The sequence below is a fragment of the Microcaecilia unicolor genome, chromosome 10 (genome assembly GCF_901765095.1).
Source record: "Microcaecilia unicolor chromosome 10, aMicUni1.1, whole genome shotgun sequence".
NCBI lineage: Eukaryota > Metazoa > Chordata > Amphibia > Gymnophiona > Siphonopidae > Microcaecilia > Microcaecilia unicolor.
In genome coordinates, this window is record NC_044040.1 from 123,690,689 (window position 1) to 123,705,988 (window position 15,300).

Below are 15,300 nucleotides of genomic sequence, written 5' to 3' on the forward strand. Positions count from 1 at the left end.
TGAGGTAATTAAATTTGCTGATGACACAAAGTTATTCAAAGTTGTTAAATCGCAAGACTATTGTGAAAAATTACAAGAGGATCTTACGAGACTGGGAGACTGGTCATCTAAATGGCAGATGGTTTAATTTGAGCAAGTGCAAAGTGATGCATGTGGGAATTATAGCTACGTAATGCAAGGTTCCACATTAGGAGTCACCGACCAAGAAAGGGATCTAGGTGGTGTTGCTGATGCGTCTTCTGCTCAGTATGCTGCTCTGTCTATGAAAGCAAATAGAATGTTAGATATTATTAGGAAAGGAATGGAAAACAAAAATGAGAACATTATAATACCTTTGTATCGTTCCATGATGCAACCGCACCTCAAATATTGTGTTCAATTCTGATCACCGCATCTCAAAAAATATATAGTGGAATTAGAAAATGTGCGGAGAAGAGTGACAAAAATGATAAAGGGGATGGGAGAACTTCCCTATGAGGAAAGGCTGAAATGGCTAGGGCTCTTCAGCTTGGAGAAAAGACAGCTGAGGGGAGATATGATAGAGGTCTATAAAATAATGAGTGGAGTGGAACGGGTAGACGTGAAGCGTCTGTTTACTCTTTCCTAAAGTACTAGGAGTAGGGGGCATGCAATGAAGCTACAAAGTGGTAATTTTAAAATGAATCGGAGAAAATATTCTTCATTTAACGTGTATTAAACTCTGGATGCATTGCCAGAGAATGTGGTAAAGGCAGTTAGCTTAGCGGGGTTTAAAAAAAGGTTTGGGACGACTTCTTAAAGGAAAAGTCCATAGACCATTATTAAAATGGACTTGAGATCAGCAGCATAAAATGTTTTGTACTTTATGGGCTCTTGCCAGGTATTGTGACCTGGATTGGCCACTGTTGGAAACAGGATGCTGGGCTTGATGGACGTTGGTCTGTCCCAGTGTGGCATTACTTATGTACTTATGGATTAACTCATGTCTCTTTCAATTGTAGCTTAAGTCGAGTTACATTCAGGTACCATAAGTATTTTCCTGTCCAGTGATATGATACTCTGACAAAACTGATTAATTGTGATTTCATTTCTCAAAAATCATAGTGGCATTTTTTTTTTATCGCTCTCAGTGTGGTCTTGGTTGAAACAGTTTCATAGGCATCTCTTTGATTTGTATAATGGTTCCCCATTTGTGGTGCTGCTATTTATTTAGACAGATGAAAAGGGCTGAACCAGCTAGTCCTGGTGGGGAATCTGTTAACCTTCACAATAAAACTCTCTCTTGATGTTAAATATCTTGGTTTTCCACCTATGAAATAGGCTGTATGTATCTCTTAACACTGACTAATTCTGGATTTGTCTTCTTTAGGCATTATAGCTGCCAATGTTGTTGTGTTCTGTTTCTGGAGAGTACCTGGTATACAGCGCACAATGATAAGATACTTTATGTCAAACCCTAGTTCAGGTAAGTGTATAAAGCCTGTTTATTGGGCTATACTGTTTGCTAATATGTTTTATATAGATCAGTGCTAGATATCTAGAATTTTTTAAAAAACTTTATAGGGTAAAGCCAGTGAGACTGTACTACGGACTCAATATTTCAATAATTCTATTTTTGGGGCCCAGGTCAGTTGGAACCAGCTTCTTTCGGGTTATATGCATGAGCCTTCATTAGAAACTCCTTGTAGGGGTAATGAAGAGGTTTCCTTATTTTTATATCCCACTTGTTCCAACTGAACCCAAGTCATTGCAACTGCTGTCTACAGACTACAAATCACAGCTCCTTTTGGAACCCAGCTAAAATAGACTCTTAAGTCTGACCTGTACGTGTTGCCATTGAGCAGTGATTGAGATTCCTTATACCCATCAGAGGCTGAGAATATTTTTTCTGTATTACCTCCACCTGATGCAGAGACCTGGCTTGGGACTCGAACCCAGTTCTGTATGGCAGTACAGAGCATCTGTCACTGGATCACCAGGCCAGCTGTCAATTCATTTCTAAATACTGGCTTTCTTTAATTCAGTCATCCATGTACTATGTGTTTATGTTTTTAATTCTTTATAGCCCTTGGTGAGAGGGAATGTCAGAGGTTCTGAATGGAGCTATTACCTTGTCTGATCAAGGACTGTTACTAAGATTGCTTTACTTTTGAAGCAGGAGGTTGGTGCCCAACCAAGGGGGATATCCCTGTGGACTAGGGACAGACTGATAGTGATCTAGGCCCCCAAGCAATGAGTGTCAAGGCACCCCCCCCCCAACCTCCCCATTTAACAGGTGGAATTTTGGATATATGCGTGTATGCACCAGGGATATTGCGAAGGAATACAAAACCCCACAAATGTCACTCGGGATCTGTATAGCAATTTTAGTATACCGTAATAGCATTTACTTCCAGGAGTCAAACAACAAAGGGGTTACCCTGCATGGGCACTAGAACATCAATATACCTATTGGAAAACTACAAATTAAACAAGGAAGCCAAACTCTGCATACAATTCAACATCAGAGAAACAGTGATGTATGTTGCCCCTGTACTGTATGAAATAGGAGCTAGCAGATGTAAATTTCAAAAATTGATATATTTCAATCATTACAAATTAGCAAACAATTTTTGACTAGCTTTCAGAGGCCAAAACCTCTGTTAAAAAGAATTTCAATTAACATACTCACGAATACCATCAGACCAAGTCAGGCTTAAGCATTTTATTTACTTGCAAGGAGACAGATCCAACTGCAGTCAGAAGGTTGTCTGCTCTAAAATCCTCCCCTCCGCTTCTTATACATTTTTCTACGTGCAGGGATATAAAGGAAACTTGTTGCCTGTGTGTCTATCAACACTTTCATATTTCTAACATGTTACATTTCTAGGCTACTGGTGTTAGCTTGTCTGGCTCCCAAGCATATCTAGGTACATTCCATTCTACTACTTGTAATGTACAAGGCCTGAGAATCTACATTTCAGAGAGTCTACATTTATTTCTGAAATTGTAAGAATGATTAACCCTATGTTAGCAAAACATTTTTTTACAACCTCCTTTCTCAGGTCAGGTCAGGACAGTATGGTTTACTCTCTTGACTTGAGAAATGAGGTTATGGCCTGTAAAAGCTAGTCAGAAATGTATTAAGTTAGTCCAATGTGTTATAAATATCCCCCAGATAACCTGAGAACCTATACCAAAATAGGACTCACAAAATCAGATTGATGAACCAAGGCTTAATTAATTTTTCAAAAATCAAAAATACATCCTTGCAGGAATGGGCCTGTCTCTGTGTCTCTAAATACGAGCCATCAGCACACACACACACACACTTCTATAGAATCTACAGATTTTATAGTTACATTTAAGTGTCTGCCCCTAAGTTTTCTCTGATCACATGCCTGTCTTTGTTAGTTTGTCTTCTAGTGTTCTGCTTAATAGCTAGCATCTTGAGTTTCTCACTCTTCCCCCCCCTAACTCCCCCCCCCTCTGTGTTCTTTGTTTATAGCAGTGGCGTAGCCAAGGGTGGGCTCAGACCCACCCAGTAGCAGCACACATATGATGTGGCTGGCAGAGATCACCAAGCCCCACCAGCCGAAAACTCCAACAACTTCCTGCATACCTTGTAAATAGCAGATCTTCACCAGTAACGAGCAGCGACTGATACATACTGTTCGCACCGACCCCACAGCTTTCCTTCTGAATTATTCCTGCCTATGCAGAAACAGGAATTTAAATCAGAGAGAAAGCTGTGGGGTCAATATGAGCAGTGTGTATTAGTTGCTGCTAGCTGCCGGTGAAAATCTGCTATTTAAAAGGTATGCGGGGCAGGGGAGATGTTTGAGGGACCATATGGCATGCAGGTGAGAGAGGGAGAGACCAAATCACTTGTGGGAAAGGGCGGAGTTCTGCCCACCCATCTTGGGCCCAGGCCCAACCAAAATTGGATGTCTGGCTACGCCCCTGGTTTATAGTTCCCTGCTATCTCTCAGATGTTCATAGTCTGACTTTAGTTTCAAGGCCTGTCTTTTTGAAGCTTTTTCTGTGTCTCAGCATTTTTGGACGTCTCACAAACCTCCTCCCCCTGCTTCTTACAGAGACACAATTCCTTTGTCTATTGATTCAAACAGCTATAATGTACTTCTTTCTGTTACAAAAGGGCTAGTTAGAGCCTGAACTATACATTTGCAACTATGTTATATGGAAACGCAATATACTTAAACATTTCCCACAACTCCCCCCTTTCTTTTACCCTCTATTGCGTTTCCATCTATAATCTCTCACCAGTCTATATAACTTCTCTCATCAAAAGAGGTCCTTATGGTACTTCTCTTCCATCTATTATGCAACTTGGGCCCTTTTTCAAATGCCAGGGTGAATGGTATAGCCATTTGTACTAATGCACATGTGCCTTTCCAGTCTGACAAGTAGGCCTGAGAATTCTCCCCCCTTCCCACAATACCACCACACATCCGCTTTAGATATTTTCAGGTTTGAATAGTTTCCACTAGCCTGCTTCCCAGTTACATTCATCACGTGTGTGCATGTGCGTAAGACTCCTACCTGCCTGGTTGCCCCTTTCTCCCATCTTGAGAGACAGGCTGAATGGTTCCCATGGCCTGGTGAGAAAACTGGTGGTATACGCACATCTTTAAGACTTAGGGCCGGGAACAGCAGTGCTAGGGATTTACAGCAGTCTTTTCCCAATGCTCCTTCCTCCTGAAACAGAGCCAACGTACACCTCATGGTATTGGGATTTGAATTCCACCCCAAAGGAAAAAGGGGTAATTAGAACCATCGGCCTACCTGAGGCACATGCATGGGAACCACTTCTATTCAGACTGGCCACTGTAAATTTAACCCATTCAACCCAGGCATTTATCCCCCCTATATCCTGTTTCTATCTCAAATGTTTGTCTCAAATCCTTTACCTCTATTTTCACTACCTTGGAATCATTCAGAGGTGGTTAAAATGGCTTTATCAACTTCCATGGCTCCCGAATTATTCAACCACCATGTCCAAAGGAGTGGAGGAGTGAGTTAGAGGCATATGCTGAAACGGAGGACGTTTACAGCAGAACCCGAATCGGCGGAACCAATTCTAAACTCCTAAGAGAAATCCCCCCCCCCCCCCCCAAACCCACCTCCCTGCTCCCCCCCGTTTTCTATTTCTGTTGATGGCTCTCTCATTCTCCCTGTCTCCTCAGCTCGAAACCTTGGGGTCATCTTTGACTCTTCTCTCTCCTTCTCTGCTCATATCCAGCAGATTGCCAAGACCTGTCGTTTCTTTCTATACAACATCCATAAAATCCGCCCCTTTCTTTCCGAGCACTCTACCAAAACCCTCATCCACACCCTTGTCACCTCTCGTTTAGCCTACTGCAATCTGCTTCTTGCTGACCTCCCACTTAGTCACCTCTCCCCTCTCCAATCGGTTCAAAACTCTGCTGCCCGTCTCGTCTTCCGCCAGGGTCGCTTTACTCATACTACCCCTCTCCTCAAGACCCTTCACTGGCTCCCTATCCGTTTTCGCATCCTGTTCAAACTTCTTCTACTAACCGATAAATGTACTCACTCTGCTGCTCCCCAGTATCTCTCCACACTCGTCCTTCCCTACACCCCTTCCAGTGCACTCCGCTCCATGGATAAATCCTTCTTATCTGTTCCCTTCTCCACTACTGCCAACTCCAGACTTCGCGCCTTCTGTCTCGCTGCACCCTACGCCTGGAATAAACTTCCTGAGCCCCTACGTCTTGCCCCATCCTTGGCCACCTTTAAATCTAGACTGAAAGCCCACCTCTTTAACATTGCTTTTGACTCGTAACCACTTGTAACCACTCGCCTCCACCTACCCTCCTCTCTTCTTTCCCGTTCACATTAATTGATTTGATTTGCTTACTTTATTTATTTTTTGTCTATTAGATTTTGTTTATATTTATTGTTTATTGGCACAACTTCATACAATGCAAGATATTGTAATCACAACATTGAGAAAACGAGAACCGTTTCACAGAGAAACTTATCTAACAAAAGAAGAAAATATCAAATCTATTCAAACATATGCCAAGCCTATGATTTTCATTTCTCTCCCCCCTCCCCTCCCTCCTCCTTTACTTCCAAACAGGCTCTCCCATTGGTTCCCCTCCCCCCACCCTCCCCTAACAATTCAAAATCCTGCTTTTTGCTGTGGCAGTGAGTGAGTCCCAAAACGGTGACCAAACCTTACAAAAACGGTCTCCCCTTACGGAGGCCAGGTCCCGGACCCTCTGTTTCTCCACTGAACAGCACTGCATCATGGCGCTACGCCAGTGTGATGTGCAGGGGGCTTCTCGTGTTATCCATTGCTGCAAAATTGTTCTTTTCCCCATCAACACAGCTCTCCTTAAGAAAGCCCTCAGGCCTTCAGGTGGAGGTCCTTGCACCAGAAAAGTGTCAAATAGTTGGCCTGGAGTAGGCCTCCACCGTACCTTCCACATGCCCGACACCTGTCCGCCCATTGCCAGCCAAAATGAGTGCACCAGTGGGCATGACCAAAACATGTGTCCCAGGGATGCTCCGGGCCCCCCACATTTAGGGCAATCATCTGACTCTCGCAAAGTTGCTCTGAAAGCTCTGTGGGGCGAAATATGGAGGCGCAGCAAGAATTTGTAGTTCATCTCTGTCCATGCTGCATTCTCAGTCACTCCCTGAGACGATTTCAAGCAAATCTCCAGCTGTTGTGATGTCAAACGCCAACGAAGCTCTTTAGACCATCTATCGCATATGAGAGTAGTGTCCAGTGGTGCTAGAGAGTCTCGTAAGCAGCTATGGTAGTATTTCAGTGGAGTTCTCTGCTGCGCCTCCAGCCCCAACAAACCATCCTGCAGCTCCCACACACCCCTGGCCAGAGAACCGGCCGGCAACGAGCGGACATAATGACCTAGCTGTAAGTATGCAAATGTATCGCCCCCCTCCCAGACCAAACTCCTCACACAAGGTCTGAAACGGCTTCATTAACCCCTGCTCTGTTACTACCTGAAATAGAAACCGGATCCCCTGCGCTGACCATTTTTTGAATAGGGTCGAAGATCCCCCCTCTGGGAATGCCAGGTTACCCCGGATTGGCAGCAGGGGTGACACCGATCCATTCCATTTATAGGTTTTACTTATCCAGTGCCATGTTTTTCTTAAAGGGTTCAAAATGTATTTGTAAGGACCTAGAGGGGGTAACTGGTTTGTTGGCGCCTGCAACCAATATGCAAAATGTAGTGGTTCTATCAAAGCAGTCTCAATCCCAGTACATGAAAAGTGTTCAGTGGATCGGAACCAGTCCGACAGATGGCGTAAGCAACTGGCTATCGAGAATAATTTCAGGTCTAAAAGTCCTAGTCCCCCTTTCCCTTTCGGCCTCATCAATGTCTTGATCCCAATTCGTGCTCTCTTACCCTGCCATAAAAACCCATTAAGCTGTCTCTGGAGCCATGTGTCCTCTTTACAACTCAGGATGAGCGGGAGCATTTGTAAAATATATGTCCACTTAGGGAACAGTATCATATTGTATAGAGCTATTCGTCCTTGTAGTGATAGAGGTAACCCCCTCCACCCCCGCAGTGTTGTTGCTAGTTTATCTTTTAGTGGGCCAAGGTTTATCTCAGCTAGCCGGGAAAGATCAGATGGTATTAGCACACCTAGGTATCTGACCACCCCCTCTGCCCACCGGAACGGGAAGTCTCCCACCCACTCCTCCCTCACCACAGATTGAACTGGGAGAGCTACTGACTTATGTAAATTTAAAGAAAGACCGGAAAAAAAACCAAACTCCTCTATAACCTCTATTAGGTGAGGGACCGAGATGGTAGGCTGGGTGAGGGTCAAAAAAAGATCATCCGCGAATGCAAGTACCCTTGTTTCCTTCCCACGACATGTTACTCCTTTTATATTAGGGTCTTTTAGTATGGTACGCAGGAGGGGTTCTAAGTACAATAAGAACAGTAATGGGGACAGGGGACACCCCTGTCTGGTACCCCTTTCCACTTTAAAAGCGTCCGATCGAAGACCATTAACCAAAACCCGTGCCGTGGTGTCCCGATAAAGTGTATTTATTGCAGCTAAAAGCCTCCCTCCCACCCCAATGTATTCGAGGGTTTGGAACAAATAGTCCCAGTTAACTTTATCGAAGGCCTTGGCTGCGTCAAGACTCACTAATAGTAGCGGATCCCCTGTAGCCTGTCCATAGGCCGTTGCCAACAATACTTTCCGCACATGGGTAACTGCGTGACGGCCTCGTACAAAGCCCACCTGGTGCTCCCCTACCAGAGATGGAATATGGGCAGCCAACCTGTCGGCCAGAATCCTAGCCAAAATTTTTATATCCACGTTGAGGAGAGATATAGGTCTATAGGACTCCAGCTGGTCTAGTGGTTTGCCAGGTTTAGGAATCAGGGTAATGAGTGCTTCGTTCGCTCCCTTAGTAAATGAGCCCCTGTCTATCACTTCATCATAATAATCTATTAGAGGACCATATATATGGGGTGCCATGATTTTGTAGTATTCATTTGAGAAACCGTCTACCCCTGGGGCAGACCCCAGCTTTAGTTGCTTGATGACTTTTTGCACTTCTAGCCCCTGGAGTGGTTTAGACAGAGCCTGTTGGGCCTCCACCCTCAACTTGGGCATCCCTGCATCATCTAGATAATCCCTCAACAAAGGCCCACGTTCACAGTTCCCTGTAGCATACATATCCTCGAAAAAATCTCGGAACCCATCCAAAATAGCTTGTGGTGTGGAAACCCGCGACCCCCGCTGGTTGATAATCTTGGGGATAAACTGGCGTGGAGTGTTCGACCGTGCCACCCTCGCCAACAGTCTACCTGGTTTGTTTCCAAAGCATTGGAATCTAAGGCGACCCGCCGATAGGTGTCTCTGCGCTTGCTCATGGAGAAGGGAATTAAGCGCCACCAGGGCGGTATCCATCCTGTCTTTATGGAGCCTAGAAGGAGTAACAATAAATTTTTTTTTTGCTAGTTTATATTCCCCTTCCAGGCGCAACACCCCTGCCGCCATCCTCTTAGCCCTAGCACTTTGAAAAGCAATCACCTCTCCTCTTATTACAGCTTTAGAGGCCTCCCAAAAAGTAATTGATGAATCACATGAGTCAGCGTTAGTGTCAACATAAAATTGCCATTTTGTCTGTAGGTGTTCGATGAACTGTTTATCTTGGTGCAAAAAGGACGGAAATCTCCATGGCCGTGCCCCTGCTACACCCACAGCCAGGTCCAAAACCAGCCAGATCATTGCATGGTCAGAGACAGCCAAAGGGCCTATCTCAGCCCTCCGGACCTTAAAGAACCAAGACTGGGAGATCAGTAGGTAATCAATTCTCGACCAGGTTTGGTGGACTTTAGATTGGTGTGTATAATCTCTGGTGGTGGGGTTATACACCCACCAAGGGTCCACCAAATGAAGTTGGTGGCAGAGCGTTCCCATGTCTTTCCCTCCCCCCGGTCCCCGAAAAGCCCTAGGGGAAGATCTATCCAGGGCAGGGTTTAATACTTGGTTGAAATCTCCCGCCCAAATCCATGGAGCGTCCGCGTATTGGAGGCCCAGGGCAATAAGCGTTTGAAAGAAACTTGGATTATGTTCGTTAGGGCCGTAAATCGAGCACAGATAATAATGTTGGCCCTGGTGGTTCATCTGCACTAATACTATACGGCCCTCAGTGTCCTTGTGGATTAATTTGAACTGGCATGGGAGACCCTTTTTAATTAGAATGGCCACCCCACTTTTCTTTCCCCCTGAAGAGGAATAAAAACACTCCCCTACCCACTGTTGTTTTAGTTTTTTGTGTTCCATGTCTGTGAGCTTAGTCTCTTGGAGACAAGCGATGGTGGCACCCCTGCGCCTCAACTGTGTTAATATTTTGTACCGTTTCACCGGGGATGTAATTCCAGAGACATTCCAGGAGATTATTTTTACCTGAGAACAATCAGCCAGTCACCAAAATTTCCATAGTTAGAATGACAGATTTGCCATTTTCATAATCCCCGGGGGCCAGCCCCTCCCCCCAAGGGATCCAACTTCCGTACAGAGCAGGGGTTTTCAGTACAACCATATTGTTCACTACTAACATCCCCTTACTCCTGCTTTTACTCGCTCCCACAGCACTAGTGCACAGCCATGTAACCCTCTCCCCCTCCCTCCCCTCCCTCCCCACTAACCTGGTCCCCTTCCCTCTTACCCCTCCCCCCTCCCCCCCACCCTTATCCCTTCTATCCCTCTCCAACCCCCTCCCCTCCCCCCCTTCCTCCCTTCCCCTTAGACCCACACTTGTATTGCCCATTGGAATGGGTTTGGGGGTTTTCCTTGTCTCCCTGCACCCGACTCCTAATACAGGTTAAACAGCATACCAACCCTGCAACTTAGTATTCTAGTCCTTCTCAGAGTGGCTCAGTGCATTGGACTATGTGCAGTTCAGCCACTGCCTGCAGCGTCCCGGTCCTTCAGCTCCTGTTGTTGTACATACTTCTGTGCCTCCTCCGGAGTTCCAAGGGTTCTCCACTGACCATTGTCTTTGACTTTTAGCACTGCAGGGTAAGCCAGCATGAACTGGGTGTTCATTTCATGCAGTTTTTTGCAGTATGGGGTAAACAGCTTCCTTTTCTCCTGTAAAGCTGCAGAATAGTCTTGGAAAATGAGTATTTGGTTGCCATCAAATTTAGTTTCATTCCGTTTCATCCGAAATCCCCTTAGAATTTCCTCTTTATGTACATAGTTATGTACTTTTAGGATTACAGTCCTTGGATTGCGTCGTCCATCTTGTTGCCTACCCACGCGGTGGGCCCTCTCCAAACATAGAGGCCCCGCGTGGTCGGATAAAGCAAATTCTTTAGCCAGCCATTTCTCCAGCACTGAAGACAGCACCGACGCACCCACCGATTCCGGTAAGCCCACGATTCTTAAATTGGCTCGACGAGACCTGTTCTCTAGTTCATCTAGTTTTTCAGTTACCGACTCCATTTTTTTTTGATCTCTTTAAGCTGCTGCGTGTTAGGGATTAGAGACTCCTCCACTGCCGATACCCGCTGTTCGAGCTCACCCGTTCTCTTTGTAGTATCCGTGATTAGCGCCTCTATCGTCTCGAGGCGTTCTAGTACTTTGTCCCATTTAGGTTCGACCACCGCTCCAACTACCTCCGCCAATTGCCTCAGCTGCTCCGCCGAAAAAGCCATAGAATCTTTTGGCGGCGTGCGCGGACTCGCCTCCGCGCCGCCCGCCGGTTTCGGCTTCTCTTTTTCTTTTTCCTTCTTGGAGCTTTTGGGCGCCATTAGTGGATTCGGGGCGTTTAAATATTTTTCCATACAATCTCCCCTCGCGATTCCACAGTTGTGGCGGTGTTTACCTGAAGTTTGCAGGGTTTATTTAAAAAAGATCAAGTCGGGGCCCGGGAGATCGCAGAAACCACGTCTGCCTTGCCCTAAAGCATCACGTGACCCCCTTGTCTATTAGATTTTAAGCTCTTTGAGCAGGGACTGTCTTTCTTCTATGTTTGTGCAGCGCTGCGTACGCCTTGTAGCACTATAGAAATGCTAAATAGTAGTAGTAGTAGTAGTTTTCGGCTCCCGTGGAGGTTACATTGAATACCATCTGGAAGGCGCTTCGGGACCTAACGGTGGCAGTAAATAATTTTGTTTCAGATATAATTTTATTAGAGAGTTACATGAACAATTTAACTGAACCCTTTGAGAGTGAAAATTTGATATAACAAATGATTCTACACGAGTAAGAAGTGGTTGTGATCCTGAAAATGATAATAGACCAGAAACTTTGAATAATAAAATAATATTATTATAGGTGATTAATATCGAGATTATTGTTTTTCCCAGAGTTCCTGGTATGACTCCTAAAGATTTCCTCAGAAATATTTCCTCAATTATTACTTTAAAAGGAGTGAAGCCTGTGAAAACTGGGATTACTTTAATCAGTGGGATTTGAATTAGAGACAAGTATATGTATTGTTAAATAACTTCTGTTTTTTAAAAGAGAGAGAATGTAATCAGATGTATTGTTTCTAACTAATATTGGACAATAAGTATGTTTTCAATGAAATGATTTGACTATACACCGTATTGGCCTTGGAGAAGCCAACCAGATGATCAATGTGGAATAATGAATTAGACGAGTAATATCTGGGGATAATCAGGTTAATACCACGTTTTTTTTGTTCTGTTTACTGTTTAATTGATCTCCTTATCTTGCTCCACTCTCCCTATTTAGTGGTCTAAGGAAGAGAATAGAATTACCTGACTAAAATAATTCCTATATATTACTTTCTCTGTATTTCCGGCAAGTTGTTTTACCGCTTGTAAAAATTTAAATGGTCATAAATTAAATATTTTTTAAAAAATGGCTTTTTCAAAGGTATATTTGTTGCAAGTGGGATGTCCACAACAATCTTTAAACAGCACAGCACTGGGTCTTTTCCTGATACATCTATTCTCATCCCAGCCAGAGTATTATGTATATCCTTAGCATAGGCCTTACCACTAATCTCTTCTATCCACTCTGTACCCATGATTGTCATGAAAACAAGATTACATTCCTTATCCCTACAGTCAAAATGTGAGGGTCCTTTAAGAATGCAAATCCTGGGCTTAGTTATTATCGCATTTACCCCACTAGGTGTAGCAGTCCATCCCTGTGTCTGTATAGTCCACAATACATAATACCAAGTCATACAGGGTTCATTTAGACACATATACTTGTCTTCCCTGCTATATGTCAGACCTTATAGACTTGCCTATTAGGAACGCAAAAAGATCATCACGCACATTCCGCAATCTCCACTATCCTAACTGTAAAGGGCTAAAATACAAATCCACATACATGACCAGTTTCTTGTACATCAGCACGCAGCTATGGAATGCTCTACCGAAGACCATAAAAACAATGCAAGACCTAACCATCTTCCGAAGGCTACTGAAAACAGATCTTTTCAAGAAGGCATACCATCAACATCCATCTTAAATACTAAACAATACCATTATGTACGAGCTATACAAAACCGAACTTTTATCGCCTGACTGCTTAACCTCTTTGCTTTTATGTTTAAATCTGTTTTTATTAACTGAAAATATTACATTCCATGGAATATATGTATAACACATCCAGATATCTGTAGGGTGAGATAAATAATACCTAGGGCAACAGGTACCCACAGATTACTTATACCAAGATTCCCTGATGCATAAGTCTGCCTAACTGACTCACTAGCTCTGTCTATGGTGAGATACAGGAATCTTGCTTCTGGCATCTCTCCAGGTGTTGGTGTGTAGAGTGAAAAAGAAAGACACAGCTGATAGATATATATATATTAGCTTTATTATGGATAAGAAAATAGAAATACTCTGCGCTAGCTTATGCAATAAAAATATCCCTTACTGATATGAGCACTACCGAAAATATATTGTCTAACTACACTCTGATTATCCTGAGACTAAGTACGGTAATGATTAGAACAGTACAAATGATAACCTAATAATCCTTATGAAACTTATCACATCTTACGCAAAATACACATTAGCAGCTGTTCCTGACCAAGAGCTGACATAAACCAGTCGTACTCAGATAAAACCACTGCCTAACCCCAGACCAGGAAATATATCACTGTGATCTTACCACGCTGTCCTGATGACGGCTTCAGATAAGACCGGAGCAGAATCTCCCCAGACGCTATTTTAGCTGTCTGTGTCTTATGTAGTGCAGGTCTTTATCAGCCCACGTAGGTTCCCGTCACTCCTTTGGTTATCAGAGCCAATATCTGTGCCACAGGTATTTGCACCAGGATGCGGGTCACGAGGTTGGTGTCATACAAAGTCTCTGGCTCCCCCCCGAGCCTTGCTGGATTTCTCAGGTCCTCTTACCAGTTGCCCCTCTTCCAAGGGTCTCCGACTCACTAACTCACTTCTGTTCCCGCTTTCCCTGTACCTCTCGGTCAGGTGACGGTAGGAACCAATCAGGATCTTGTCCAGTTCAGTACATGGCAAGAAGAGTTCTTTGTTTTGTGACCTTGGAGAATGGTAACTTCTGGAGCCATGTCTGCCTCCCTACTCCGTTCAGGGTGATAGAAGGGGGTGTTTAGAACACAGACTGTCCTTGGCTTTAGCAAGCCTGTCAGTGATTTTCCACAAGCTGAAGCTGGATCTTGCTGACACAGAGATGTTGCAGCAGCCATCTTATTATACCAAGATGTCATAGGCTTGTATAGGCCAAGACCAGCTTAGGCTAGATCACAGGGAAATACCCCTACATATCTAAAGCAGAGCATCTACATAACCACATTCTTCAAACATTTTCCTTTTCCCCCTCCCCAACTTCTTTCTTTTAACCCCCCCCCCCCCACCTTCCCCTTCCCCCTCCCTCGTTTAGCCCCCTCTTTCCTTTCTCTCATCTCAACATACATAGCAGTGGATTTAAAAGTTCAGTAAGTGGCTTCTTGCCGCTGGGGTCATAGTGTCCCAAAATGGTGACCATCTTTGCTGGAACCCCTCACCCATCTTGGAATCAAAGTCTTTTATCGCCATTCGTTCCATGCGCAGCAGAAGCACCATATGAGTATGCCACTGGTGCCATGTGGGGTACTGGTGTGACAACCATTCAGTTAAGATCACTTGCTTGCCAACAATTATGGCCCTTAAAACGAATGCGATGTATCCTTTTCTGGGTTTCGTCCCCAATTTGGGGCTACCCAAGAGTAAAGATGAGTCATAGTGCCATGTTTGCCCCCATAGCTTGGCAACATAGTCTGTAATCAATTTCCAAAACTTCTGAATACCAGCACAGGTTCAAAATATATGGCCTGTTGTTGCCCCTTCACCGCCACACTTTGCACATTCTCCCCAGGGCGAAAGCCCCATATAAAATGCTCTCTTTGGGGGTATATGCAAACGCAAGACCATCTTATATTGTAGTTCCCTGTGTGTGGCCAGAGATGTAACTCTTCTTATCTGTAAAATGTGGGTTTTCAATTGTTGTGTTGTCACTGGTACCTGTAAATCTGTTTCCCATAGCTGCGCCAGTCTGTGATATTCCAACTCAGGGGCTGTGTCCCGTATATGCCTATGGTGATAAGCTGATGAAAGGCTTCCTGTACATCTGCTGTCAACGATGTCCAGGGTAGAGAGGCAATGTAATGACTGAGTTGCCTATAGTAAAAAATATCGCTATCTGGGAGTCCAAATTCTGTCTGCAATTCTGAAAATACTCTAACACGGCCCTCTCTGGTTAACACTTGTAGTAAGTATACAATGCCTTTACTTTGCCATCTCCGAAATACAGAATACATTTGACCAGGGGGAAAAGCATGGT

At 44.3% G+C, this 15,300-nt stretch overlaps 1 protein-coding gene across 3 annotated transcripts in view; it reads left to right on the plus strand.

Annotated features, from left to right (window-relative positions):
* PARL (presenilin associated rhomboid like) overlaps positions 1–15,300 on the plus strand; it is a 598,848-nt gene that overhangs the window by 178,231 nt on the left and 405,317 nt on the right. For all 3 annotated transcript variants that reach the window (XM_030217136.1, XM_030217137.1, XM_030217138.1), the window contains exon 5: positions 1,349–1,444. In XM_030217136.1, the coding sequence (XP_030072996.1) occupies positions 1,349–1,444 (96 nt within the window). The remainder of the gene's footprint in view (positions 1–1,348; positions 1,445–15,300) is intronic.